This window comes from Magnolia sinica, chromosome 8, assembly GCF_029962835.1.
Source record: "Magnolia sinica isolate HGM2019 chromosome 8, MsV1, whole genome shotgun sequence".
Taxonomy (NCBI): Eukaryota; Viridiplantae; Streptophyta; class Magnoliopsida; order Magnoliales; family Magnoliaceae; genus Magnolia; species Magnolia sinica.
Genome location: NC_080580.1, coordinates 15,387,503 through 15,408,201, shown reverse-complemented (window position 1 = coordinate 15,408,201; position 20,699 = coordinate 15,387,503). Strand labels below are relative to the sequence as shown.

The window sequence follows — 20,699 nt, the reverse complement described above, 5'->3', positions numbered from 1 at the left end:
GGTAAATAACATACTAATCATCCAAAAAGCAGAAAAGCATATTTGGTTTCTAACATCATAAGTAATTTTCCGAGAGTTTGTTTGGTCCCCCTCACATCCATCGTCCATCATGTGGGGCCAACCTTTGAAGTGGATCATTCATTATGTAGGCCCCACCTTTGATGTGGGTCATTCATCATTAGGGCCGACTTTTAATGTGCGCGGTTCATTAGGTAGGGCTCACCTCTGATATTAGTCATCCATCATGTAGGGCTCACCATCAATGTTATTGTCCATCATGTGGGGCTCATTTCAATATCCATTGCCCATCATGTGGAGCCCACCTTTGATGTGGACCATCCATCAGGCGGGCCCACCTCCGATGTGGGTCGTCCATCATGCAGGACCCGCCTTGGACATGGGCCTCTCATCGTTAGGCCGACCTTTGATGTGGACTGTCCATCATGTGGGGTCCACCTTGATGTGGATCATCCATCATGTAGGGCCCACCATTATTAATTGCCCATCATGTGAAGCCACCTTTGATGTGGGTTGCCCATCATGTGGCTCGCCTTGGATGTGGATCATTCATCATTAGGGGTGGACATTTGATATAGATCGTCCATCATGTGGGGCCACCTTAATATGGGCCATGATCATGTGGGGCCCACTAGATCATCTACCCATTCATTGGATGATTTTCCAATCTCATGAACTTAGAAAGGGTTCGTGGTCACAGAGGGCATATTCCCTTAAATAATTTCCTAAGTTACTGTGTCACCAATGAAAATGAAGGAAATAAGTTACTTTTGGAAGTTGAAAAGCAACAAAAAATAACTTATGAAAATAAGTTACTTTTTCTAAAAAGCTATTTATTTAAGTTTAATAACCAAACTAAATTATTTAAGAAAAGTAACTTATTAACTTATGTAAGTTAAAAAAGCTACTTATTTGGTAGTATCCAAACGGGCCCTTAGTGTCAGCATTTAGTACATTGAATGTGTAAATAAGTGATATGAATTATTGAAATATTACTGATCTGTTTATTTATTATTTTATATGAACTGATTTTAATACAGTTGCATCACTTATATCTGACAGCGCATAGTTTAGTACCCTATACAAAGAAAACTTAATGTGTATACTTGAGTTTTGTAATCTTTCAGGTACTACGTGTGTAATGATGTCTTTTTTAAAATCCCTGAAATTTCATTGAAAAATTCAACCAATTTCCCAATGTTTCCCAAAAACAGCGATACATTACGTGATACATCCGATATTTTCATGTGATACCTAATATGTTTCCATATCCCAAGGGTGCCACGCATCTATCGAAACCAATATTGAAAACATGGGTCCTCAAGGGTAAAAGTTTGGAAACCATTGCTGCAGTGATGCCCGGTTTTTTACATGGAGTCATCTACCAATTGTCAGTCTCAGTGAAACTGATGATAAATCCATTCATCAACTGGGAGTCCACATCAAGTGTGCTTTGTAACTTCATGCATCCCTGGGACCACTGGAGCTTCTCTTGAAAAGACTTGGCACCCAATCATGGTCTTGCCATTCTCATGCATTGATTCACTCGAGTCATTCCAAGGAATAAATATTAACGTGGGTGGTAGTTGTCCATATGACATCCATATGGGGTTTTCTTAGTGCCTTCATGATGGCAGTGTTGTACCACCATTCCGCCTAGGTAACCTCGCTGAAATTTCACACCATCCATTGGTAACATGGCGTCTCATCTCTTCCCAAATGGATGGTCGCTAGCTCTACCATTTCTTGATCGGCATTGGTCAGCCCAAAAGGTCCATCCAAGAGAGTCTTCCCCATCAAACCGAGGAAACTCGATTTTCTAGTGTCTCATCCACCCGATCAGTCTTCCAATGTTTCCGTCAGTGGCAACAACACCCTGTTCTACTTGATGGTTGGAACTGACTCATGCATCCTTTGCTTCATGGCAGGAATATTCTACGCTCATCGAGTCGCATTGTTCCTTGTCGTGGATAGGATTCCCTTTATTCAGCAACTGATCCAACTTAACCTCGATGCTGGTTATGAGCCATTGTTGTTTTTCTTCCACCACTTCAAGTTATCCCATCGTGACCTGATGTTGCTACTCAAAACCTTCCCGCAACATCATCATCTCCATCTCTAACTGCCTGAAAGCATGTTTCAAACAATGGCTCTGATACCAATTCTTTATGCCCCTCTCTTCAATGGGTGATCATCCACCTTAAACAAACTTAATATTTTTCTTCATTGCCATCTCTCCAACCATTACAACTCCTCATACAGAGAAACATGTCCAATAGGGAGTAACCTAGAAACCTTTCCTACAAACCTAATCTTCTTTATTTAAATCAAATCCAATCCCAGTCACACTAATCAAATCATAATCACAACCTAGCACACTTTTTATTTAGAAAGATACTATAGTGTGTGTGCGTGTGCGCGCGTGTGAGAGAGAGAGAGAGGGAGGGGGGGAGAAGTTTCCTATAGGGGAACATATCATTAACTAGGAACGGAGAAGGGGACAAGATATCAAGTATAACCCAACTGCAGTGATATAAATACTTTATAAAAAAAAAAAACTCGGCCCTGTGAAATGATAAAAATAAAAAGCAAAACAAAAACTAGTCACCAATATCAAACATGTCAAATCTCAACCATAGATGAGATATCAGTTAGATGCATACAAAGAGGAGGAGAAGAAAGACAATGTAGGGTATTTCTCTAACACCCATCCCAAAGTTATCCTCTTTATATTAATCAACTGTAAAATTACAAGTTTACCTTTTGTACACAATAATGTATCCAGGAATAATAGAATGGTAGTAGTGAGATCAACAAGATCAATTGGGTGCAACTGAGGATGGGACCCACCCGTCTCTCTGCCTCTAAAAAAACCCCACCAATAAGACAAGAGAAAATAAGATCAATTGGGTGCAATTGAGGATGGGACCCACACGTCTCTCTGCCTCTAAAAAAAACCCACCAATATGACAAGAAAACAAATGAAATTTAAAATAACAGTGGAGAATGGAACAGCGCAATAATAAGAAGTACGCAAACGGACATACCAAACTTGATGAGCGCCTGGTTTCATGCGTTTAGAGGCAGTTATAGCTCTCAAATGGGAAGGAGCTGAGGCAAAATTAGTAGCAGTCACAATTGTCGAGGGCTGCAGGAGTGGATCAAGATCAGATATATCTCGAGTGTAGGGATATTTCTGAGGCTTGCCCTTCATTTTAGGTTCCATATCACCAACAAGTAGAGCTGCAGCGCCAACTTCTAAGAAACTATGTATATGGAGCTCTTGGGCACTCCTAACACCATCGCTGGATTACAAAAGTTAGAATTTTCATGAACAGGTGGAATCTTAAAATTTTCACTCGCAGATGATATCAGAATCAATTACTAACCCAATGAAACATCTACTTAGGAAACTATTACAATGCAAAATCAAATGTAATGTGAATAAGAGGTTTGCTAGTTCTATGTGCAGATAGATACAGATCAAGGGGCCACACATGAAAAAGTGGCAAAGATACGACGGATCAAAGAGCTCCATCAGGTGGGACCCATTATATGTGAGCATTCTTCCTTGCTTTTCCATGAGAACAAGATGGTTGTGTTGCTGTTTTGTAGAATTTTTCTCTTTGGGATGAATTTATTAGTTTAATGAGGGAATTTTAACACAGTGCAAAGTAAATAGGAGCACAAATTGTAGTTTCTAGGTCAACTTAGGGTTGCTTCAAGTTATTCCTGGAGTCGTGAGTGGTTAAGATTTGTTTTAGGCTAGGTTTTTCTCTGGATAGGTATTGCTAAGGTGTATGTAGTAGTTGACTTCTACATAAATAGAGAAAGGGGAGAAGTTGTTTATTGCTAGGGAATGATTCCTTGCTTTTGACAAGTGATTTCTCAAAGTCCTTCAGTCAGAGCCTCAAAATTGATTAGTGTGATGTTAATCTAGAGGTGCTTAGTACTCAAGTTAACGAGTCATATTGTATTTGATTTTACTGTTTGCATTTAATTTGCATGGAAGGGGAAATAATGGGTTGATTGAATGAACCCACTATCCTCAGTACTGTGCCCTGGCCAAAGAAATCAAGCCAGTCCATTCATCAGGTGAACCACGTGTGTGTTGAATGTGGACCCACCTGATGAGGGGGATTGCCTGTTTTTGCGCCACAGACAATGGACCGGAATGATAGACAGATTGAATTTGACATTCGTGTTGGCAATTGTGGCCACATGTGGACAGCCTCTTGCAAAGATATACGAAAGCAGAAAATGAGTAAGATTATGTACCTTTTTGTTGTGACAGACGATGATTGTTGTTCTCTGTCCCCAGACCATCTCCATTTAAGGACATCGATAGCAATATACTTGATGCCTTCGTCCACATCAGCCCTTTCAGAACTTGGTGAGTTCAAAGCAGACAAACCGGAAAATTCTCTCCTCTCAGGAGATTCCCTAGCGTTGAGAGGCCCTGGGCCTAACTGGTAATTAAAAGATCTACGCAATAAAGACGACAAAGTTGGGAGAGATTGTCTTGATGCAGTAGAGGCCCCGGCAAATGCTGCTGGTTGGAATGGCCGTTTCGGCATATGTCGAGCCACCAAAGAACGAACATAATTCAATGACTTCACTAGTGCTCCAGATGCAAAGCTGGCTACTGGTGATGAGGGCGGACGAACAGTTCCAGACGTCACTGATAGTGCAGAATGTTGGCCCACTGATTTTAGCGACGTAGATGCTGTTCGATTTGTGACAGTTGCACATTCAGCTATGCAATTTACACAAAAAGAGTCAATCTGTTGTAATGTTTGCTCCTTGGGTACATATCTGCAGCAATTGGAAAACATACATATGATAGATGCATGAGACTCCAAGACAATTTCCAAAACTGTTCTGTTTTCTTTTATTTATTCAACCAACAAAGCTTACATAATATCAATTAAAATACAAAGGTTGGATCACATCACAAGTCTGCAACTTCAATTTAATGAATTGCCATTTGGTGTTCAAATACCCAACCTAATTTGACCAACATTTACTACATCTTGTGGAACTCACTCTAATCAAGTAAGATCATCAATACCTTGACCATAATGCAGGTCATACCATTTTGTTAGCTTTTTCTGTCCTTATCATAAGAAATCCAAGATCTAATAATGCCAAATTTTAGCAAGAGTTAACCTTGTCTGTTCGCAAGTGCTATAGCCCATTCTAAATCGTTGCTTATAAAAAAGGTAAAACAAAAAACAAGCGAGTGTTCCCAAATCTGCTCTAGAATCGAAAACAAAGGCAATCAAATTTTAACTTTGTTTCTAAACATGGTAGTAAGAGAAATATGATCCCTACTCATTACTATATTTCTACTCCGTCAACACATTAACTTGATGTGGAATCCAGGCTATTCATCTGACAGGCCCCACCATGTATGTCTTGTGGATCTATAGCAGGCTAGTCCAGTCATCAGGTGGGCAAAATAAGGTGCTGGAGAGTTTTTCAGGCTACAACAAATACAGTGGGGCCCACTGGTGAACAGATCGGACCTGTCACATTCATGAGGATTCTCGTGCAGTCATAAGCAATAAAGATTGCTGCCAAATACCTTAGCAAACACCAAAAGCTGCAAAGAACAACTTACCGAAGAAGATACTGTTTTAAAACTGCCACACACCTTGCAACAACCCCTGGACTGGTGCAAACAACATTCAACATTAGAAAAGAAAATAATAGTATTACATAGAAGGTTGTTGTCTTTAAATAAGGGAAGGATCAGAGAGAAATGCGACCAAAGGAAGGCCTGATCATGAAATTTCGCAAAACAAAATTTAGGTAAATATAAAGTCATTCAACCATACCATTTACAACAAATCCATGGCACATGCCTGTTACCATTTACAACAAATCCATGGCACATACCTGCTACCATTTACAACAAATCTATGGCACATACCTGCGATCCCTTTCCGCAAGTGCATGTTCCAAAAGTACACTATAAGCCATGTCAGTTGTTGATGGAGCAGCTAGATAGTCCTGCCAGTAAAACTCAACTTGATGTAAAATTCAACAAAGAAACTTGGAATTTTTGGTTATCTAGAAGATATGACATTTGTAGTTACACGACATCAAGAACATATCTTTCAGGATTATTATTTTTTAAGGATAACTGATTTAATTTTATTCAAGGACTGCTTTGATGAACATCATTGCAGAAAAGAATACAACCCCAAAATTACAATCTGAGCAAAGACATAATTTTACAAGCTTTTACATTCCTTATCCCGGACGCCCATTCTAACACTTCCCTTTTGATCTTCCAAGCTAACTCTTCCCAAGTTCCTATTTTGTTGAGGAAGCAGCGTCTGTTGCGTTCCCCCCATAAGACTGCCAACAAGATCACTGACTCTTCCTTTTACAATTTCCCGCCCCGTATGCCAAAACCCATAAAAGATCTTTCTACTGATACCGGCATTACCCAATCAACTTTAAAAACTGCTAGGAACGAATTCCACACTTCCCGTCCAAATGGACAATGAATGAAGAGACGATCTATCAATTCTGCATCATTCATGCACGTAACACAAATATTAGGAAGAATCATAGACCTTTTCTAGAGATTGTCTATGGTTATGATCCTCTCTCCCTACCAATCATACAAAAGCCGCCACCTTGGGACGTGCACCATAGAACCAAAACCCCTGTCAAAATTCTAGTCTCCTTGTATCCGACATTTTCCGTGTCAATTGGTAGAAAAACCATACTGAAAATTTACCCAATGGGTGAGCTTTCCAAACCAGTGAATCCCTTAAGGCCTGGGATGGATGAATATAATGTAATTGCTCCCAGTGTTTGAAATATCGCTATCGCGTTACGTATCATGCCCTTGGGACACGGATACATATCAATTATCGCATGGGATATATCGGTTGTATCGCATAATATATCACTGTTATTGGAAACAAGGGGAAACGTTGGGAAATTGATCAAATTTTTCAATGAAACTTCAGTGGTTGTTAAAAAAGACATCAATACACACTTATAAATCAAAACATTACAAAAAACAAGTGCACATAATAGGTTTTCTTTGTATGGGGTACTAATCTATGCATTGTCTAAATGAATTGATGCAAGTATATTCAAAGTCTATTCATATAATTTATAAATGTAAGAGAAAACGTGTGGAAACACAAGCAATATATTCAAAAGCAAAAGAAGAATCACTAGATCAGGTTACATACATGTTTGATTTTATGTTTGGATACAAAGATTACAACCGATTTGCTAGAAATTGGAAATTTTTTATTTTTTTCAATTTTCCACAACTTGGCCTATCTACTCAAAATCGAAGCTCCCAATCCATGATTTTCCTCGCAAAACATGAAAATTCATGGATTTGTAACAATTTGACACTAATTTAATATGATTTATAGAAAAGGAAAAAAATATATATCGAAAATCGAAAATGCCCACCGGATCGAACATGTTGGATATATCCCACTACTTGTGCATTTCGTATCGCACAAGTGTCCCACTGCTTAGTTCATGGGATATATCGGCCAATATCGTCAATGCTTATAACACTAATTGCTCCAAGTAAAGAGAAACAACTAGCTACGTTATGTTTTTTGTTGGAGCTAACCTTGCAAGCCTCAAGAAGTTAAGCTCCAATGCTCTATCCTTGAACTAAGTATCCTCCCAAAAACAAATACGAATCTCCTCACCAAGCAAGAAGGTCACCCCATCTTTAAATGAAGGAGCTATCAAAGTAATAGCCTTCTATATGCCCAATGCTCTATAATTCGAGCTATCAAACCAAGTCTGGTGCAATCAGATCAGAGATTTCCCTCTTTTAGTTTCGCTCGTCAGTTCAGATACCTTCAATCATCTTTTCAAGGTTCATCGATATTGAATCAATCGAACACACTTCTAGCATTTGTTTCACTTAATCTCTTGGCTTCAACATTTCTTTTATAAATAAATATAAAAGAAATGTTCTTCGCTTAAAATGCTCTTGGCTTCAACATTTCTTTTATAAATAAATAAAACTCCTTTTTTTCATGCATTTAATCTGCCCTTGAATAATTTGAGCTTTCAACTCAATCTGAAACCAATAAAATCATCTATCTCAATAGATTGCCACCATTCTTTGACAAAATTCAAGAATCCTTCTAGCTCCAGCCACATGAGTTCGAACCTAATTGGCTTGGGCCCCCAACTCTCTTCTTCAACTTCCGGAAGTATATGCTGATGATCAGATATTGGTCTAGAAAGTCCTCGCAACTAAACTAGCAGATACTTTTAAATCTAGTTAGTAGACATCAAAAACCTATCCAACCGAGACAGCGTTGGCTCTTCCCTCCCATTAGTCCACAAAAACCTAGCCCATCCCGCCAGTTCATCTACTGTTTCGTTATGGTTGACCCACTCCTCTAAGCCCATCATACTTTTGGTCACTCGACTTCCATTCGACCTCTCATACGCAAATCTGATGACGTTGAAGTCGGCCCCCATGCACCATGGTAAGCTGAAACTTGCGCTAACAAAGTTCAATTCTGACCAGAATAAATGCCTTCGATCAAGATGGCATGGTCCGTAGACTGTTGTGAGCAGCCATCTAAAGCCTGATGACATCTCCTTCAAAGAAAACTAGACAGAGAATGTGCCAACTGAGCTTTCTTCCACGCTCCAAAAGTTGTCCTTGTTCCAAGCGACCGTTATTCCCCTCGCAGATCCCTACTACCTTCAATGCAAACCAACCTTTGTTTCTAACTCTCCAAACTAAGTCCAACAGCCTATCGTCGAATGACTCCAGCTTTGTTTTCTGTAGTGAAATGATTTGAGCCTTGTATCTGTTACACACATCCTTAGCTTGACCACTCTTGTCCTTACTTCCTAGCCCCCTGACATTCCAACTAAATATCTTCACTGGGAAATTGTTCAAGCCCCTCTCCCCATCTTCCCATAGCTAATTTTACTACCTGAATCATAATTTATCGAGCGTTCCAAGTTTAGCAATTCTCTCTATCCCTTTGAAATCTTCCTAGGCATCTGCATTTGTGCTTCCCTTTGCTTCTGATTTCCCCTTTTCTCGACAAATTGGATGAAAGCATAACATCTTTGTCACCTACACCAAACGATAACCCCACCCACTTCTCCACACGCTCAATCATGTCTCTGTACCACTCCAGCTCTTAGCCCAACAACGAATGGGCATCATCAGGTCATCGACAAACCTCCACAACTTGAAGTAGTAGTGTTGCGTTTGTACTTATCTCACCCGACACCTCCCTAGCAGCCTGCAGTGATGTAAGATTGAGAGCATCATCAAGTGTCCGTCACTGGCAACCTCCTCTGCTGGCAAGAACACCTGCATCTCCTTCGCGACCCTCCCTCTAGTACTTTCCTTTAGAGAAGGCCCATCAATAGAATTATACAAGGTCTGTGCCTGAATAGTCTTTGCTTCCTTTCCACACAAACTATCATCCACGTCTACATCTATTGGGCAACCGCTTCCACTAGGAGAGAAGAAACAGTTCAAATTCGCGCCACATATATCAATTTATCAATTGTAACAAGAGTTATCTGACTCCGAAAAGTAAATCTCCAACGAGCAATCTTTATAATATAGAGGACCATGTGAGAAATCCCCACCCTCATTCGCACATGACAAGAGAGACAAGCGAAAAATTATCACCATGCTCTCCCTAGCCACATGTCAAGTTGAGCATGATCGTCGATGTTGCTTCAACTGGCAACTAAGTACGGGTGCCCTACTCTCTTTAAACTCTGCCTCCCACCTTGGCTTTAAGGTTACCACCTGGCTGTCGATTCCCCGTTGGCCACCCATCTATTGCATCCTCATCCATCAGCTCGAGACGCCTGGCACGAGCCTCCTATCACCAAGGACGTGGCATCATCCCTTGTATTGATGACCTGTCACCTCGCTTTGACTCCCGCCAAAAGCACCTGGCCAAATTCCCTCTCTCACTATGACTCTCCCCCTTACGTGTCGAACTCTCCGATACCACATGCCCCCTACTCCTCTACATCTGTCAACACCAACCCTGCTTCCAACTCCAAGCCTACTTCCAACCCTCCTCTCCATTCCCCAACCCTCTTCAAAAGAAGCATCTGTCATCCGAACCTCCGTTCAACCCCAACGTCACTCCCGAGCCCCCTGCCATCCTTTGTCGTATATGATGATGGATTATGTGTCTTCCCCACACGTGGACAGCTCTAATTTGCCCATTTGATTCCTGCCACCTCTTAGGATTTCCATCATATTCTCTCGAGATCGACCCAACATATTCTTGTGCGTACCCGTTTCGAAAAACGGCACATGTCCTTACCTTCCCAACCCCTCCATGAGATCCAACTCCTACAGATGTTATCTCACAAAGGCAAAACCTCATGGAATCTCCGTCTTCCCATCCCTTTTCCATGTTTTTCGACATTCCTCCTCACCATAGTCCACCCTTCCTCTTCCTACAACTGCTAGGAACGATGACTCGACTCTTCGATTGCCACCACTTTACCTTTCTCTTCTCTCCTTGCCCTTCTCACCACTCATCCCTCGGTTACCCTCTATTCTACCCCTCGCCGTACTTGTTCCTTCTCTTTTGGTGGGATGAAGTATCTTTTCATGGATCTGCAAATTCCTCCGGGAATGGCTTGAGGAGTTGAGATTCTACTGCTATAACTGAATGGATCCATTGCCCTACCTGAGGTGACTGATGTTTCAGATTCTTCATGCTTCTTCCATACTGTGGGATGCTTGGATATTTAGATGATGCTCAAGTCCACAACGCTTTTCTTATGATGCTTTAGTTCAAGCTGAGATTCTCAAATAAAATAAAAAATCATTGTGGGGTCTAAATGGAATTGAACGTGTATGAGTAGCATGCATGCATCCTAACTTGGCTATTAATGAAGAGTTGATATGAATCTACAAGCATTCCATTACTGTACTTTGTTACCGATCATGGCAGCAAAATACGGTTACAAGCATTCCATTACTGTACTTTGTTACCGATCATGGCAGCAAAATACGGTTACAGGCTCGATGACAAAGTCAAGATTGGAAACCCCACCCCAATATAATAATCTTAGATGACTTACAAGCATTCCATTACATTGTACTTTTTTACAAGCTTTAAAACCTACAAGCATTCCATTACTGTACTTTGTTACCGATCATGGCAGCAAAATACAGTTACAGGCTCGATGACAAAGTCAAGATTGGAAACCCCACCCCAATATAATAATCTTAGATAACTTATGGAATCAAGATAGATCAACTAAAAGGAGCCACTCTTAAATACATCCAAACTTCATACTACCAAAACAAGACAATGTAAAGCATGCCTTATCAAAAAGTTTGGAAGATGAAATGCATTCAAGGGAACTTAGGAGTAGAATCAATAGGTAAGAATGAATCAGTTTGACCACGTGCAACGGAGACCAAGAACTACACTGGGTAAAAAGGACATGGGGAAGGCCCAAAAGGACATGGGTGTTTTGAAACTTCGCACTAAAGGTAATGGGATAGTATTTTCATACAGAATGACTTTAAGGCAGAAACTGAAGCAGAAATTGGATAATCTTACGGATCAAAGTAAATCATTGTCAAATTCATCTATATAGTAACAGACTACCTGTCAAATACGCCAGTACGATAAGATGCAAGGGCAAATCCAATGAACCTTGGAGGAACCATTCACGTAACAGTTTGGGGTTTTAGCAGTTGGTAGATGCTCAAATATGAGCAATTTAATAATTTTCAATTGTGTAGAAGTTTTAAAGCTAACTTGTAAGGGATCTTTAATTGTTATTAGAATTAGAATGTAAACTCAGCAGTATAATTGCGGAAGCCAGTTTTTGGTCAAAATCAATGGTTGAAAGATTTCTCAAAGCAACGTGTTTCCTTACCTCAGGTCTAAAGTTCAAAAGCATGGACAAATCGATGAGGATGTTTCCAATAGAACTGGAACTAAATAGATGAAGTGTAGATGTGCGTCTAGAGTGTTGTGTGGTCATGCCAATGAAGCTTAAGGGAGATTAAAATAAGACGGCTTACAGCCACTTGACTGATTATGGTGTATGGGCAGAGTCTTGGGATGTTAGGAGGCAACATGAACAGAGGAGGACAAGTGCAATGATGAGGATGTTGAAATGGGTGTAGAATGTGGATTGAATAGAAACTAGAAAGGATAGAATCAAAGTAGGGGACATTTGAATCAGCCTAAGCATAGTGACAACACAAGATTATGATGATGGAGAGATGATCGAGATGGTTCATCCATTGATTATGGATAGGGGCCGCAATGGGTCAGGTCAGCCCACGGGTCAACTAGCCCAACTGACTTCTACGGTGGGTTTGGGGCAGGCTAGATGGGTAGTTGGTTGGGCTAGGGTTGGAAAATGTAGCACGTTTAAGTAAATAGGTCGGGCTCAGGTTGAACCCTACTCAACACAACCTACCCATATAGCTTATCAATGGATGGACCAAATGAACCGACCTACCACTGCCCAAAACCCAAAACAAATTAAAGTTGATAGCTATAGATACATCATACATGATGTATTTTGTTTGTCCACTAATTGAGTGGGGCTGGCATACCTTTAGCCTCATATTGCATTCTTAAAACCAAGTGTGGTCATGCAAGGTTGGGTCAAGTCGCGAGTCAGGCTAGGTCAAGTCGAGTTGAGCTTGATGAATTTTAGGTGGGCTGTTAATAGATCCTGGGAGGCATTCGGGCCATAATGCTTAGCATGTCTAGTATATTGATTGGGCTAGGGCTGACCTAGACCAACCATTATAGAGAATACTAGTGCATTGTGAATGTGGTTAGTAGTTATGTATGTGGTTAGTAGTGACCCTTTTAGTGTAAGTGCATGCATACACTTTCCTCTTCTCCTGCGGTGTACTATATGCTATATTATAATAAAATATTGTGTGTTAGGGCAAGTACGCCTAACACAGCATCCTTCCCAAACTCTCCTCCTTCTTCTTCTCTCTCAATCTTCTCCTCTTTTCTTCACATTATTATCATCAAATCATTCTCTACTTGGTATCAAAGCAGAAGGTCCTGTGTTCGAATCTCGAGAGTAGCAAATATGCCTTACCAATATATTATTCTCCCACGAGGGGTCAGGAAAAATCAGATTCGGCCCAGGGACCGGGAAATCAAACCCAAGCCCGGCCTATTTATGGTGTGAGTGTCCCTCCACCCTCGTCAGTATGTTCCCGTGCGGAGTTCCCACCCCGCACATGCGGGGGGTGTTGAAGTGATAAAGTCCCTTGATATACATTGATACACCACACTCTGGCAGCTTAAGCTTTTGGAGTAAATGGTTGTTTGACAACCATAACCGGACATGTTGCCAACCCTAGTTACAAAAGCTAAAGACAACCTTAATAAGGCAGGGAACCTTGATACGGTTGAAATCTAAAATGAGTATAGGGGTGCAAGTGTGTCGGGTTGGGTCAAGAGGCAGGCCCCTACCTAACCTATTTAAGAAATTGATCAAAATTTTTGACCAAGATAGAACCCATTAAAATTCAGGTCGAGTCCAACTCGAAAATAGTCGACCCATTTATCACATGGGCCGGGTCAAGGTCAGATAAAAATTATAATTTACTTTTCACACAAATATTGTTCCAAACCATCTAATTGATAGTGGCTATCAACTTTTATTGTAAAGAATAAAATGGCCAGTAGTCCAAATTTAACAAGTAACATCAAATGGTTAGGATCGTCCATTTAGTGCAATTTTTTGTATATTCTCCAACAACAATGGCCCATAATTTGCAAAGTCCAAATTGTTACAAGTAGTGGGTGGGTAACCACATTTTAGAAAAAGATAGTGAACCATTATTATAGTCTAGCCCAAAAGGAAAAAAAAAAAAAATTGTGTGCTTAATTAAATACTTTTTAATGAGTTTGGGTCTGGGTCAACTCCATTTTAATATAACCCAAATCAGACCCATTTAACTAACTACTGGATCCAAGTCGAGTTGATTTTGAGATGACCCAAACCCAATCCATTGGTAACCTGGGTCGAACTTTTGGACCTAGAGTCGCCCTATGGGTCTAAATTCGGACCTAAACCCCACTAACTGTCAAGTAGGATCCAATTATGCATGGAGTTGACCCAACCCGTTTGCACCCCCTGAATGAAGGTGAGGAAAACTTGATTGGAGGCGGTGAGACGGAATATAAGGCTTGTACACTTACCTAGGACGGGTCCTTAGATAGGAATGCTTGGCAAAATAATATATGTAAAGCCAACCCCTAATAGCTAGAATAAGGCTATGATGATTAGAATTAAAGTTCAAGTCATACAAAACCTCGTTATTGGTTGTTAACTTTGATGTGATTTTGGACTCAAAAACATCTAAGAACTTGAGCTCTTTTAAGATCCAAACTTGGATTTGGACTTAGGATAGGGGTGCAAATGGGTCGGGCCTATCCAATAGTTCATTGAACCCAACCCAACGATTAGTGGATCTGGGTCCAAAATTTAGACCTGTGAGGCAGATTCAGTCCAAAAGTTTGACCCTAATTAGAAAATAGGTGGGGTATATGTCCTCTCAAAATCAACCTGACCCGGACCCAATTTTTAGATGGATCTGATTTTGGTCATACTAAAATGGACTGAACACAGACCCGACCACACTCGGACTTGAACCAAACCCAGGAAAAAGCAGTTAATTAAGCATATAGGTTCTTTTTTTTATCCTTTTGGACTAGACTACAATGGTTCACCACTTTTTTCCTAAAACGTGATTACCCATGTACTACTTGTGACAATTTGAACTATAAATCATGGGGCCATTTTCAATGGAGAATATATCAATAATAACGCCAACCAAACTACCCTGACTATCTAATTATACCCATTGAATTTGGACTCCATGACATTTTATTCTTTACCATAAAAATTGATAGCTACCACCATTGGATAGTTTGGAACATTATTTGTGTGAAAACTCAAGTACAAATTCTATACTGGACCCAAACTCAACCCATGTGATAAATTGGCCAAGTCCACTTCCTCCTATACTAAGACTTGACGCATTAAATAAATGGGTGTGTGGCTTTCACTTGGATCCGACTCAGACCCAACCCAAACTTTAATGGAATGAGTCCATGTCCAACACCCCCCTCAAAAACAAAAAATAAATAGATTGCTTGACACTCTTCTCTATTTCTGATGTTATTAGCAAGATTTATCATTTGAATGATAACTGGTAGCTGAAAATTCTTATATTGCAGCACTTCCATTGGAGCATTGCCATGATTTGTGGGTCTTGCGTTACTTATGTGGACTTCTCACAGTATCCCTCCATCGAATCACAACATATTCCCTATGAAGGGAATGCAAAAGGAATGAATGTGGAACTAATAATAGGCGTATGAATCCAATTATCTGGATTCACAACAGGGGGCATATGCCACCATGAATGTCACTCATGAAAGAAAATCTTCAGAATTCTCCAGTAAAGGTGCCATCTTTCTCTCATCTCGAAACCAAAAAGTAGCAACACTAAAATAAAAGAGAACTCAACCACAATTAGAAAGATTATTATTGCTCAAAAAGCAGGAAACCAACACACTGCAATCACACCTCTAAAACAATATCCAAGATTCAAACAAAATGAAAATAAACAGAAAAATGCAAAACAAGCAAAACCCACTTCCAAAAAACCTCTAGCACAAGACCCAAATTTCAAAATGTTAAGCACCAACAACAACTTCGAAAATCACCTCTAGAACAAAACCAGTATTCAGAAAAACAAAAGGGACTTTCAAAACCAGAATTCAAAATCCATTCACTAAACTAAAAACCACCTCCAAAAGATCTCATTATAATAACTACATTCCGAATATGAACAAATGCACAAAAAGCTCATATATTCAAGATCAAAAACCCCCATGCATACAGAGAAGCCAAAAGGTGTCTGCCCACAGAAATTACAAACCCGAAGCTTCCTCGCAGCCTCCGAGGCGGCCACAGAAGGGTTCCCATGGTGAGACGACGGCAACAACAGCGACGATGCCGACGACAAGCAATCGGCCACGGCCCGCCGTAGCGGCTCTGGAGTCTTCTTCACGGCCGTAGATCTCTGCCTCTGAGAAACCGCACCCACGTGCTGCAACCTCGAATTCCCAGGGCTTCTAGAAGGGCTATTGAAGCTCCTCGACATCTCTCACTCTCTCTCTCTCCCCCTCTCTCTCTCTCTCTCAGATTTCTCTCTCTTTCTCTCTCTGTCTTTGCATTTGAAAGAGTGAAATCTGAAATTTCTGTGGGTTTTTGTATTTTCTTTTCTTTTTCCTGTTTTCTATCCGTCTGTGAGTGAGGAAGGAAGAGAAATGGGATTCCGTTGGTTTCGGGGCTGAGTATATATATACTCATATACGTAGTTGGATGCGCTTCTAGCTGGCATTTTGGCTTTAACAATAGGATCCCAGGGGAAGGGCATTTTAGTCATTTTCCTTATAAGGGTAGTTTAGTAATTGAGGCCCGACCACACCGAAGACGGTACGGACCTTACCGTGGGGCCCACCTTGATGCATACTCCGTATGGAAACGGATTGGCTACTCCCCCTGACACCAGCCCCGGAGCTGGTTGTCGGTGCTCTGTGGGCCCATCATGATGTATTTGTTTCATCCATTCCGTCCATCTATTTTTCTGGATCAATTTATGGTAATACACAGAAAATGAGATATATCCTAATCTCAAGTAGACCACATTACAGGAAACAGTGTTGAATGAACTTTAACCGTTAAAAACTTTTTGGGGGCCATAAAAGTATTGGATCAAGTTGATCTTTTTTTTGTCCCTTCATCTGGGTCTTTATGACCTAATCAACGGATTGGATGTCAAATAAAAAGTACAGCAGGCCTTTGGAGGATTTAAATGATGGATATCCAATCACATTTTTTTTCCTGTGGTGTGATCCACTTGAGATTTATATACTTCTCATTTTTGGGATAAAGACATAAAATGATATTTAAAAATGGATGAACGGAATGGATGAAACACATACATCATGGTGGGGCCCACAGAGCACCAACCACCAGCTCCGGGGCTCGTGTCAGGGGGAGTAGCCAATCCGTTTCCACTCCGGAAACGGAAAATACATCCGTTTTCCATGTCATTTTAGGGCATTATCCCAAAAAAGCATATCCAATTATCGGGTGGGCCATACCCTAAAAAACGGTGGGGATTGACGGTCCTACTTCTTAGGGCGCACCTTAATGCTCCCCTGGTGTTTATTTACCATCCTATCTTTTTACAAGGTCACATAAAGCTTGGATGAAGGAAACGGATTGGCTACTCCCCTGACACCACCCGATGGTTGGTGGTTGGTGATCCGTGGGCCCACCACGATGTGTGTGTTTCATCCATGCTGTCCATATATTTTTAAAGATCATTTTACAATCTGAGATAAAAAATGAGGTCTATTACAATCTTGAGTGGACCACATTATAAGAAACAGTGTTGAATGATTGTTGACCATTAAAAAATATTTTAGAGCCATAAAAGTTTTGGATAAGCTGATTTTTGTTTTTTCCCTTCATATAGGCCTGTATGACCTAATCAACATATTGGATGTCAAATAAATATTACAGGATATGAATAATGGATACCCAACCACTATTGTTTTCATGTGGTGTGGTCCACCTGATATCAAAATACGTCTCATATTTTGGATCAAACCATAAAATGATCTTTAAAAATGGATGAACAAAATAGATGAAACACATACATTATGGTGGGTCCCACGGAGCACCGACCACCAGCAAAGGGGATGGTGTTAGGGGGAGTAGCCAGTGCGTTTCCTTGGATGGAGGGGAAAAACAAATATCAGCTATGTCCAAAACTTTTGTGGTTCATTAACGGTAAATCACTATTATTTCTTATAGTATGGTCAACCTGATAATTAGATCTACTTCATTTTTTAAATAATGCCCTAAAATGATATGAGAAAATGGATGGATGCACAATACATATATCAAGGTGGGCTCCACGGTAACCGTATGGTAGGGGTATCACCATCTTGGGCAGTGCTCTGTGGGCCACACCATGGTGTATTTGTTTGATCCACACCGTCCATCCATATTCCAGGTCATTTTATGGTATGAGATAATAAAATAGGTAGATTCAAATCTCAGGTGGACCACACCACAGGAAAATAAAAGGAAAACACAGTATTCATCCAAAACTTTGTTCTTAAGAAGTTTTTAAGGGTGAGCGTTCAAGTGCTACTTTTTTTAATGGTGTGCATTTAATTACCATTTGTTTTCCTATGGTGTGGTTTAATTGAGATTTGAATCTATCTCATTTTTTGTCTAATGCCATAAAAATGATCTGTAAATGTGGGTGCACGGCGTGGATATAACACATATATCATAGTCGTTCCCACACAGCACTGATCAGTAGGGCTTTTACAGGGCCCCATTTCCAAAACTCAGGTGGGCCATCGAAACGACGACAACTTAGAGGAGCGTCTACAGTTGATTCTCACTTAGTTCACCTAGTTTCATAATGGTCAGATTTTTACACATATACATGCACGGTTGCCCAACACAAATCAATGGTTGATGTCCCCTCTCTAGTTTTTTCATGCCTTGTGGGTCACCTGAATGCTAGTTGGATTAGATTTTTGGACTTAAAAAGCCAAAGGTGGAACTACCCGCAAGTTTCGCTACCAGTAACCACAGTATTCTTCAAGCCCCACGATGATGCATACGTTTCATTCATGTTGATTATCCATTTTCTTTGAATCATTTTATGACATGAGCCTAAAATAAAATAAGGTAGTTCCAATTCTAAAGTAGACTACATTACTAAAAACAATGTTGATTGAACAACCACTATTCAAAACTTTTTGAGGCCTCAAAAGTTCCGGATCAAGCTGAAATCTTTTTTTTTTTTTTTTTTCTTTGTTTATATGTGTTTCACCTAATCAACAAATTAGATATCAAGCAAATGATATAATGGGCCTAAGAGATTTTTAATAGTAGAAATTCAATTACTATTGTTTTCTTGTGAAGTGGTCCACTTGACATTTAGATGGCTTCTTTTTTTAGATCAAGCCATTAAATGCTATATTTGTACAAGAAAAATGAATGGCATGGATAAAATTCGTAAATCATGCTAGGGCTCACGTAGCACCTTAGCGGAGAAGCAGATTGCCTAGTGAGTAACTCACTTAAGTAAGCTCTGAGAGGTTAACCGTGTTATGTATTTTATCTGCTGAGTTCATTCATTTTTGTCCTTAGTAAAAAACAAAGAGGCATATCCAATGTTTAAATGTACCACACCACGTGAAATGATTGAATTGAATGTTTACCATTGAAATATTCTTGAGGGCCATGGGAGTTTTGGATCAAGCTTATATTTGTGTTTTTCATTTATTCATGTCTGGATGATCTTACGAGCAGGTTGGATGACAAATAAACATCACTGTGGAACCTAAAAAGGTTTCAACGGTGGAAATCATTATTTCTACTGTTTATAGTGTTATGATCCATTTGATATTTGGATATGCTTCATTTTTATGCTCAACCCCTTAAATTAGATGGAAAAACGGATGGACGGTGTGGATAAACTACATACGTTAAAGGGTGGGCCAACTAAGTTTACTAGTATGATAAAAGCATACTAAATTACTCGGTACCCTTTAGCAACGACAGTAGCCACGTAGCAACTAGCTGCGTCAGTAGCCAATCCGCGGCGGAGGACACGGAGGGCCTTACTCTAGCTAATCCGCCGTCGAGGACACGGGGAAGCGGATTGGGTACTGAGTAACTTAGTGCCCTAAGTGTACTTACTGAACTATGTGGGACCCAATTTCATTCATGCACTTTATCCATTCTGTCCATCCATTTTAACAGATAATTTTAGGGCTTTATTTCAAAAATGAATTTTATAAAAATCTCAAGTGGACCACATCAATGGAAACAGTGTGATCTAAAAGTTTACCATTGAAAAGTTATTGGGGCTACAGACGTTTTAAATCAAGCTGATATTTTTGCTTTTACTTCATATCTTATTAACAGGTTGGATGACAAGTAAACATCACTGTAGTCCTTAAAAAGGTTTCAACAGTGGAAATCAATATTTCCACTGTTTCCTGTGGAATGGTCCAGTTGAGTTGTGGATGTGCTTCAATTTTGAACTCAACACCTGAAATGATATTTAAAAATGAATGGACGGTGTAGATAAACCACATGCATTCATGGTGGCCCAACAGAGTTTACTCAGTATGAAAAAAGCAGAGTAACTAAGTACGCGATCCGATTTCAGGACACGGATGTCTCGGTGACCCGCAGGTTCGGAGCTCAGGACAGGCAGGGATCGGAGGGACCCTGTGATGTATGGATTTCATCCGCACCGTCCTTTTATTTTTTTTCAAATCAATTTAGATTATGAGCACAAAAATAAGAAGATCCAAAGCTCAAGTGGACAAAATAGTGGAGATTAAATTCCTACCGTTGGAGAATTGTCTGGAACAACAAAAGTTTCTGATGAAGATGATATTTGTTTTTTCACACCATCCATATGGATATAACTATATCAATAGTTTAGATGGTAAATAAAGTATATGGTGGGCCCTAGGAAGGTTTCAATGGTGGGCGTCATTAGCATATGTGGTGTAGTCCACTTGAGCTTTGGATTTGCCTTA

General features: G+C 40.1%; 1 protein-coding gene across 5 annotated transcripts in view; it reads right to left on the bottom strand.

Annotated features, from left to right (window-relative positions):
* Positions 1-16,397, bottom strand: part of LOC131252965 (uncharacterized) — a 53,209-nt gene extending 36,812 nt beyond the window's left edge. For 3 of the 5 annotated variants that reach the window (XM_058253763.1, XM_058253764.1, XM_058253765.1), the window contains exons 1-5: positions 15,986-16,395; positions 5,954-6,033; positions 5,642-5,692; positions 4,297-4,833; positions 3,066-3,323 (exon numbers count right to left, since the gene is read on the bottom strand). In XM_058253763.1, coding sequence (XP_058109746.1) covers positions 3,066-3,323; positions 4,297-4,833; positions 5,642-5,692; positions 5,954-6,033; positions 15,986-16,210 — 1,151 coding nt within the window. In that variant the 5' untranslated portion in view covers positions 16,211-16,395. Of the gene's footprint in view, positions 1-3,065; positions 3,324-4,296; positions 4,834-5,641; positions 5,693-5,953; positions 6,039-15,985 lie in introns of those variants that run through there. The other 2 variants (XM_058253767.1, XM_058253766.1) reach the window with 2 other exon arrangements.
* Positions 16,398-20,699: the final 4,302 nt, after the last annotated feature.